Source organism: Hyla sarda, chromosome 3 (assembly GCF_029499605.1).
Source record: "Hyla sarda isolate aHylSar1 chromosome 3, aHylSar1.hap1, whole genome shotgun sequence".
In the NCBI taxonomy this organism is placed as follows: domain Eukaryota; kingdom Metazoa; phylum Chordata; class Amphibia; order Anura; family Hylidae; genus Hyla; species Hyla sarda.
The window spans coordinates 1,860,030-1,870,372 of NC_079191.1; the positions used below are offsets into that span (position 1 = coordinate 1,860,030).

A 10,343-nucleotide genomic window follows, 5' to 3' on the forward strand; every position below is an offset into this window, starting at 1 on the left:
TACTGCAACTGTGTGTCTGGGTCCTCTGTCTCGCCTTCCTCATAACCCTCTAGCTCCTCTAGCTGCTTCTGCTCCTCCTCTCCTGTCAGATGACTAGAAAAAGCACCCATCTTGCGAAACCTAAACTGTGCTCCACTCTGCCCCTCCCCCTGCTCCTCCTCCTCTAGTACAGCCCCCACAGGGCTCATGTGGCCCTGCCTGCTGCATCCCTGTTTCATCCAACCAAGGCTCCACCACCTCAGCCGAAGGGAGCTGTGTGTCATACCCATCTTCTGTCGCTCCAGATGGTCCTGCTCCTCCTACTTCGAGTCAGTCATTCTGCCAGCAATCCATCGGCAAAGCCATGTCCAAGAGACAACAGTATGCGTGTGTACTTTTGGCTTGCCTTTCCCAGTATCTAGGCCCTAAGACTTTAACAAGAAAAAAATAGTACACCAATTAGGTGTAGGTGTGTGGTATGCACTTGTGAGGGGAGGACAATGCGCTCCAGTACGCTTAAAAAAATATTTGTGTGCAACATCAGCAATACACATCAGTGCTGCAGCACACAGTCACTGTGTTCTACACCAAAAATTGCACTTACTCTCTCAATCTCACTCCCTTCCCTATCAGTGCTTTTAGGAAGTATTTGGGCTTGAGGTGAATCGCTGCTGTTCTGTGCAACACACTGTGCAACACACTGCTCTCTGTCCCTCTCTGTAATAGAACGCTGTAGTGACTGGGAGGTGAATCACTGCTGGAAAAATGCTTTTCTGTGCAACACACACTGCTGTCTGTCCCTAGCTATCGCTCTGCAATAAAAGGCTGAAGTGACTGGCGACCATATGGTTGCCGATTATATAGGGCTGTGACATCACAGGGGTGACTGGCTAAGATGTCTCAGGGCCGGACTACCCCTTTAAAGATATTAGAGGTGAACTCAAAGGTCAAGGTCCATGAGTGTCAGATCACACCACCTGTCACTGTTTGAGTCAAAGTGGACTTAATCGTAGATAAACGAGTAGGACACCAGTGTTGAAAGCAAATTATTAAAAAGCAAGACCTGAATTGTCAAAATGCATATTGACACACCACAATGCTTCTGAGAGAATGTCCTTTGGACAGATGAGCCAAAAATAAAACTGGAGATTTTTTGGCAAGTCACATCAGCTTTGTGCACAGACACAAAGTGAAGCAAACAAAGAAAAGAAGACTGAACCTACTGTGAAGCAAGAAGGAGGCTTGATTGTGTTTTGGGGAGGCTTTGCTGCATCTGCTACAAGGTGTCTTGAATCTGTTCAGGGTACAATCTCAAAACTATTAAGGCATTTTGGAGAAAAAATGTGCAGCCCAGAGTCAGGAAGGTTGGTCTCAGTTACAGGTCATGGGTTCCACAACAGAATAATGACCCCAAACACACAGCTAAAAACACCCAAGAATGGATTAGAGCAAAACATTGGACTATTCTATGACCCCTGATCTGAATCCTATTGAAGATCTGTGGAAGGAGCTATAACTTACAGACATCTTCACACCTGAAACAGCTGGAGCAGTATCTTATGAGGACTGGGCCAAGATCCCTAGAGAAGTCTCGTTGAAAGTTACCTCTTAAAGGGGTATTCTGGGATTTATTAACTTTTAACTACGTCCCCTTTGTGCAAAGTTATGTAAGTTATGCATTTATTTGATTTACTGGTCTGACACGGATTGTCCACTTTTTCATCTTTCTCTGGTCCCCCCAGGTTCAACATTCATGGCAGTATTGATGACTTTTGTCTCAAGCCTTTCCTGTTATCCTGTTTGGCTGGAGACCACAGCTGATCACAGGAGGCTTGACTACTTCTTGTATACCCTGACGAGCCAGCCCCTTGATGCCATATGGGCTCCATCTGGACGTGCTGACATGCCAAAACTGTGTGATCTCGGCAGTTTGCAGATTGCCCGGATTCAGTGAGCACAGGCACATCGGGACGTGTTTGAAGTCAAAAGGTTGTGCAACAAAATATTAAGTTCAGGTAACTAGATTTTTGTCAAGAACAGTTTCAGTATTTTGGTTGTTTTTCACAATGATTTTATTAAATCACAATTCAAAAGCAAAGTCTGATTTACATCAGATAATTTTACCAGTTTCAAATTATTTCAGGAGCAGAGTTTTTTTTTTTTTTATCTTTAACGGAAAGGTTCAAAATGTTATGTTTAGGGGCATTTTTTTTCCATTAAATATATAGCTTTACTAGAGTCAAACATTTCATGAACGTTTGGCAACCCTGGTGAATCGACCTTTTTAACCTCTTAAGGACCAAGCCAAAATGGGCTTGGTCCTTAAAGGGGTTCTACAGTGCTTAGACATCTTATCCCCTATCCAAAGGATAATAAGATGCCTGATCATGGGAGTCCTGCCGCTGGGGACCCCAGGGATCTTGCACGCGGCACCCCGTTTGTAATCAGTCCCCGGAGCGTGTTCGCTCCGTGTCTGATTACCGACGACCACAGGGCCGGCGGCGTGTGACATCCCGCCTCCGCCCCCGTGTGATGTCACGCTCCGCCCCTCAATGCAAGCCTATGGGAGGGGCGTGACAGCTATCATGCACCCTCTCGTAGGCATGCATTGAGGGGCGGAGCGTGACATCATATGGGGGTGGAGGCGTGACGTCACACGCCACCGGCCCTGTGGTCGTCGGTAATCAGACCCGAAGCGAACACGTTGTCAGATGTCTGATTGTCATGTCCCCTCCCATAGACTTGCATTCAGGGGGTGGGTCATGATGTCACATGGGGCGGAGTTGTGACATCACAATACTCCAGCCCTGTGGCCGTTACTCTTCACACTCGGAGCCTCCAGCAGGTGGGTGCGGACAGATTGCGTGGGTCCCCAGCGGTAAGACACCCGGGATCAGACATCTTAATATGTATTGGCATAGCATAGCATTGATCAGTGTAACCAGGCTCAGAGCAGCAGATCGCCGAACGGACATCACGATTATGACGCAATAGTCCCGATGAGCTCCGATGAGCTGCTGGGGCAGTTTCACTTTGTCTAAAGGGTTAGTGTCCTGATCAGCGGTACCCGGCAATAACCGTGGGTCCTGGCTGCCCGTAGCAACCAAGACCCACAGGGTTTAACCCGTTCTCCGCTATTGGGAACGGTTTAAACCCAGTTAAGTGGACCAGGACGTACAGGTATGCCCTTGGTCCTTAAGTACCAGGGTCCGAGGGTGTACCTGTATGCCCTTGGTAATGGATAGGTAAAATTTTCTTCACTACTGATGAAAGTGAAGAAATTGCTGTTGTGAATTTTTTTTTATTTGAAAAAAAAAAAAATAATAATAATAATAATAATATATATATATATATATACATATATATATATATATATATATATATATATATATATATATATACACATACAAAATTCTCCTTTTGAGGATTGTAACTGTAAATGAAAATTTATAAGAATAATAAAAAAAAATTACCTTCATGTTAGTTGCAAAAGTACATACAAGAACCTGTACACAGTAAAGTAGTGTTTCTTTTCTTATTTTTAAAACTTGAAAGAATGATACAGAATTGTTCCTTTATGGAATTTGCAACAGGATACTGAAGAACTTTATATTTTTTTTAGATATTGAAAATTTAAAAGAATGAAACAAAATCCTCTTATTTTGGGAAATGCAAAAGGCCTAGAAAAATCAAGTTTTGAAATTTTAAAACATATTAGACAAAAATCCCCCTTTTTGAAAAAGGTCTGTAAACACAAAAAAATTACTTTTTCAAATTTTAAAAACATTACATACAATTCTTCCTTTTTGGGACTTACAACAGGTCGGTTCACACTATTGAAATTGCTTTTTGAAAAAAAAAAAAACTGACAAAAATCTCGCTTTTTGGGACTTGCAACAGGTCTGTAGAAAAATCACATTTTGAAAATGTTAATCATGTATTGCTGGCCCTTGCCATAGCTATTACTCTAAGTATCTACTGTGGCATCCAATGTGCTGCACACCAAAAACTGCATGGAGTAGCCCACCTCGAGCCTACAGATGCAACAGCATCATCGTCACCTGCTCCTGAGCTGTTTAGACCAACAGGCCTGCTAACATCCTCATCATTAAAGGGGTAACACCGTGCTGACAACTTATCCCCTATCTAAAGGATAGGGGATAAGTTGCCTGATCGTGTGGGGACCCCCGCAATCTCGCACGCAGCACCCCGCTCTCATCAGGCCCCGGAGCGAACATCCGCTCCAGGTCTGATGACGGGGCCGGTGATTGTGATGTCACAGCTCCGCCCTCGTGTGATGTCACGCTCCGCCCCTCAATGTAAGTCTATGGCAGCGGGTGAGACAGCTGTCTCGCCTGCTGCCATAGACTTACATTGAAGGGGCGGAGCATGACGTAACATGGGGCGGAGCCGTGACATCACGATACTCCGGCCCCGTGATCGGCAGTCATCAAACCCTGGAGCGATGAGAGCGGGTGCTGCATGCGAGATCGCGGTGGTCCCCAGCAGCAGGACCCTGTGCGATCAGGCAACTTATCCCCTATCCTTTAGATAGGGGATAAGTTGTCAGCATGGTAGTACCCCTTTAAAGTATTCCTCATCGTCCATAGCATTCCTTTCAATATGTACTTTAGATGTCTGATTATGGGCTCATTCCTCCACCTCAGCATATTCACCAATGCCTGACAGCATTCCCACCACACCTAAGACCACCAGTCCCACTAGTGCTATACTCGGCCACTGCTTTGACCTCCACCAAAAGTTGACTGTCTACACACAATTCCTCCTCATGGCTAATACCATCCTTCTGCTTAAATTTAGGGGATGGGGGATGTTATGCAAAGACAGAGATGATGGAACAGACAGTTGAGGACGAACATTTCCACCGTCATATCGTCCTCCTGAGAAAACCTCAAACCAGTTAAACAGTCTACAAATGCCATACTATCCTCCAGAACCACATAACACCTGGCAGACAGTGAGGACTTTTGCATGCTGACATGGCTGTTACTAATACCACCAGGTAACCTTGCTGCTGATACCGGTACTGGTGCTGGTACAGCCACCAACATTCTCACTGGCAGAGAACTTGGCAGACGTGCTCTGTCCTATACCCCATCCAACAATTTATTTATCAGATTTTTTTGATGCCTGAGGAAGCGGGTGACCGTGAAACGCGTTGCATTATGGGAAATAAATCCTTTTAACTTCTTATCTGGTCTCAGCGCTTCCATTGATCCCGCTCTGCTACCTGGAGATTGCTTGTTTTTATCGTGATTCTATTTCAGCTGGACGAAGCTGCAGAGACCCTTTGATGATACACCCTGTCCCATTGTTGTACTTGGTTGGAGTACAACTTCATGTGGTAAGCGCAATTCACACTTAGCGTTACCAACTCACCTTTGGTGTTACACTACGGAGCGCATCCGTTTGTGCTTTTTTTAATTTCACTAATACCACCAGGTAACCTTGCTGCTGATACCTGTACTGGTGCTGGTACAGCCACCAACATTCTCACTGGCAGAGGACTTGGCAGACGTGCTCTGTCCTCTACCCCATCCAACAATTTATTTATCAGATTTTTTATTATTATTATTATTGTAGGAGATTTGTGGTATCTTTTTTGGGTGATTTGTTACTCACTGACTAGTCAACTTTAACTCTCAATACTTTTAGCTTTGAACTGAGGTTAAAAAAATAAAAATAAACAACTCTGTTTAAACCCACAAAATACATCTATGCTGCATTCACTTTAACTGCTGCATTAAACCTAGGTTAAAAAAAATGTTGCATTGAACCCAAAAAATACACATAACTGACACTTAGAGAGCTATGCCATGTTTACAATGCTTTAATATGTAATTATGCTAAAATAAATGTCAGCCCACTGCTTTGCTTAATTTGTTAGGTATGTGAAATGGGATAGCTTCTATGGGCTGGTTCGCTGCTGGCTGTGATTTGTAGTGCACCAACTGTATTGCAGGTCAGCGGAGGTCTTTGTATGAGGTCAGCTTACTGAACAATGATATGCTCTGTTTGCAATGTGATAGCTATATATATTGTTCTCTGCTAGCTGGGATTTGTAGTGCACTAACTGTACAGACTACAGAATATGGATACCTGCTGATGCTCCATCCATTTGTCATATTTTTTTTTTTTTGTGTGTAAAACATTAACTACCTTCCATAAAATAAATAAAACATCTATAAATAATGATAACCATGTATGACATCCTAATTTCAATGTTGAATGTTTGTCTCCTTGAAATGATCACAATACAGAATATTTGGTCAATATTTTCTTAAAGGCTTCTTTGACTTCATTGTTCCTCAGACTATAGATCAAAGGATTTAACATAGGAGTGACAAGCCCATAACCTAGAGAAATATATTTCTGCATAAAAGAAAGTCTTGCTTGACCCGTGTACGTGGTCACACTTGTCCCATAAAACATTACAACCACAGTGAGATGGGACGTGCAGGTGGAGAAGGCTTTGGACCTACCCTGAGCAGAACTTATTTTCAATATGGAGGCAATAATACAAATATAGGTCACAACAATGAATATAAGAGGAGATACAAGAATAATAAAACTGTGAACAATCAATAAGAATTTAGTAGCGGAGAGATCCCCACACGCCAATTCTATAACCGCTAAAATTTCACATGCAAAATGGTTCAATTTATTCCCTTTACAGAAGACAAGAGGTTTCATGATGGTCGGGGTAAGAGTAAAGTAAAAACTTCCCAAACACATGATAACAGTGATGTATCCACAGACTCTCCAGCTCATAATGGTGGTGTAATATAAGGGGAGGCATATAGCAATATACCGGTCATAGGCCATCACCGCCAGTAAAATACACTCAGTTATACCGAGAAAAAGACCAAGGTCCATTTGGACAAAGCATCCAATGACAGAAATTGCGCTTGTATTAAAAATTATATTGAACAAAATTGTTGGCATATTACAGGATGTGAAACACAAATCAATAAAAGACAAATTACAGAGGAAATAATACATAGGAGTGTGTAACTGGGGACTGAGGATGACGGTGAAGATCATGAAACTGTTCCCCAAGATAACCAATATATATATGAATAAGAACAGAACGGACAGTAATATTCTTGTCTTAGGGTTCTGAGAAAATCCGGTCAAGATCAATTCCTTCAGCAAGGTCTGGTTACCATAATCCATATCACATAAATGTAGTGTTTATGCAATGTGTTAAAGTTAAAACTATTTATTTATTTATTTGTAGAGTTCAGCATTACAGGTCTTCAACAGAAGATCAGAACACCTACAGATGAAGCCTTCACAGTCACTGAAAACAAGATCATTTTCATCTTCTGACAAGATTCTTTGTGCATCAAATCAGATATAAACCTCATGAAGATTCCTTTTGGGTAAACTCGTATATTGTACATGAAGTGTCAGTCAGCTTATTACAAAGCCGGAGAAAAGAATTTACCTGTCTTATGCGTAAAATCACAGAAGTTCCTAAAAATTAATGGATATGAAAGTTAGACAAAATAAGTTTTTATGGCTACAAATATATCCCCAAATTTTATATTTTTTACTATCATCTTATATTCTTAAAGGAGTAGTCCAGTGGTGAACAACTTATCCCCTATCATAAAGATAGGGGATAAGTTGCAGATCGCGAGGGGGGTGTCCGACCGCTGGTACTTCCTGTACGGGGCCCCGACAGCCCGCGGGAAGGGGGCGTGTTGACCACCACACGAAGCGGCTGCTCACACACCCCCTCAATACAACTCTATGGCAGAGTTTTCCAGGGGAGTACCTTTTAAATACTGTATATAGCAATAAGCTGATTCTAATGATTTACCAATAAGTATTATTAAAGGGGTTCTCCACCTTAAGGTGATTTTTGTGCTTACCTGCCAGACAGTAATGGACATGCTTAGGAAGGATCTGTGCTTGTCTTGTGGCTAAATGGCTATGTTCTGAGTTTACTATAATGCTGCTGATTTCTTTTTGTGAACTTGCTATTTCCTGTTGGAGTCCCCTCCCCCCAACTACAAGTCCTAATATTCCTTGTTTTTTTTTCCGTATGAGGTCACTTTTCTCTTTCCTAAACATCATCCACCCCACCCATAGAAACACATTTGTGCTGCCTTCCATGTTTTGCTTTGAACAAAAGACCAGGGTTTTCTAACCTGGGTGCCTTCAGCTGTTGCAAAACGACAACTCACCGCAGAATGATCTCCTCCCCACTCAGTGGTCACTTCATCCATTGAAGCAGACAGGCTCCTTTAAACACCTTACTAGTGACGTTATGTCTCGGGCCACACTGCAACCCGGGAAAACCTTATTTTGTATGCTGCTAAAACTAAACATCCGGCCAAAGATCACATAAGAATTACGACACCACTATCAAACACAGGTATAGACACTATATTATGAACTACATTAATGTTACTGTACGGTGGATACAACCAGTAATGATGGACATCAGCGATCACGCTGATGCCCACAATTAACACTTCAGATGTAAATAAAATACTGGGGTCTCTGTGAAATTCATCGGACCACCCAAAAATGTAATAATAAGTGAGCAAAAAGTCACATATGCGCAAAGGTAGTACCAATAAAAACTAAAGAACACAAAAATGACTTTTAACCCCTTAAGAATGGGTTTTTCGGTTTATTTACTCCTCACCATTTAAAAATCATAACCCTTTCAATTTTGCACCTAAAAATCCATATGATGGCTTATTTTTTGTGCCACCAATTCTACTTTGCAGTGACATCAGTCATTTTACCCCAAAAAAACTACAGCGAAACGGGAAAAAACTCATTGTGCGACGAAATTGAATAAAAAACGCAATTTAGTAAATTTTGGGGGCTTCCGTTTCTACACAGTATATTTTTCTGTAAAAATGACGCCTTATCTTTATTCTGTAAGTCCATATGATTAAAATGATTCCCTACTTATATAGGTTTGATTTTGTCATACTTCTGGAAAAAATCATAACTACATGCACGGAAATTTATACGTTTAATATTGTCATCTTCTGACCCCTATAACTTTTTTATTTTTCTGCGTATGGGGCGGTATGAGGGCTCATTTTTTGCACCGTGATCTGAAATTTATAGCAGTACCATTTCTGTATTGATTGGACTTTTTTATTGCTTTTATTCATTTTTTTATAATATAAAAAGCGACCAAAAATACATTATTCTGGACTTTGGATTTTTTTTGCGCGAACGCCATTAACCTTGTGGTTTAATTAACTATATATTTTTATAGTTCAGACATTTACGCACTCGGCGATACCACATATGTTTATATTTATTTTTATTTACATGGTGTTTTTTATGGAAAAAGGGGGGTGATTTGAACTTTTATTAAGGAAAGGGTTAAATCCCATTTATTAACTTCTTTTTCAACTTTTTTTTTGCAGTGTTATAGCTCCCATAGGGGGCTATAACACTGCACTCACTGAATGCCAGCACTGTTCATTGCAAAGCCATAGCTTTGCAGTGATCAGTGCTATCGGCGGTCTATTGCTCAAGCCTGCATCTCAAGCTTGGAGCAATCAATCGCTGAAGGGACACGCCGGAGGTAGGTAAGAGGACCTCCGCTCGTGTCCCAGCTGATCGGGACACCGCATTTTCACTGCGGTGGTCCCGATCAGCCCCGCTGAGCAGCCAGGCAGCTTTCATTTTCGTTTTAGACACGGCGTTCAACATTGAACGCCGCGTCTAAAGGGTTAATAGTGCGCTGCACCTCGATCAATGCCGCACGCTATTAGCCCCGGCTTCAGATACATGCTGGGACTGACCCGATATTACGCGTGACCCTGCGTTATATCGGGGGAGTCGGCCAAGGATATAAATATACGTCCTTGGTCGTTAAGAGGTTAAACAGCCCTATAAAAGTTATAGAGGCTAGGAAAGAGTGATTTTGAACCAAATTTTATTTTCATAGACTGAGTTTAGAGATGAGCAAATTTTTTAAAGAATTCGGATGATTTGGGAAATTTTCTGAAAAATTTGGTTCTGTACGAATTTATTTGCGGCAAATCCCTATTTCTGGCCTACAGAGAGCCTCTATGGGGTGTAGAACACGCTTAGGGTGTGTGCTGGGTTAGTGAAATAATGCTGTTATTCAGTATGACATGCAGATCAGGGGTGTCACTATTAGAATCACTGTCACAGAGCAGCACAATGACAATGAATGAGTCTGGAGGTGGCATCAGTATGAGGAGACCATATAGTGGCTGAATGACACAGCGTGGAGTTGGCGACAGCAGAAGGGGAACATATAGTGGCTGAACGACACAGCGTAAAGGTAACAGAAGCATGAGGAGCCCATATAGCCTCAAAAGGGGTGTAGA

At 42.0% G+C, this 10,343-nt stretch overlaps 1 protein-coding gene across 1 annotated transcript; it reads right to left on the minus strand.

Annotated features, from left to right (window-relative positions):
- Nucleotides 1-6,249: 6,249 nt before the first annotated feature.
- On the minus strand, nt 6,250-7,176 carry LOC130360452 (olfactory receptor 13C9-like). Its single transcript, XM_056562939.1, has one exon. It carries the CDS (start codon nt 7,174-7,176, stop codon nt 6,250-6,252), a length of 927 nt encoding a protein of 308 aa, XP_056418914.1.
- Nucleotides 7,177-10,343: the final 3,167 nt, after the last annotated feature.

Coding starts and splice junctions, on each gene's coding strand:
- LOC130360452 (XM_056562939.1), bottom strand. CDS start 7,176: ATGGATTATGGTAACCAGACCTTGCTGAAGGAATTGATCTTGACCGGA.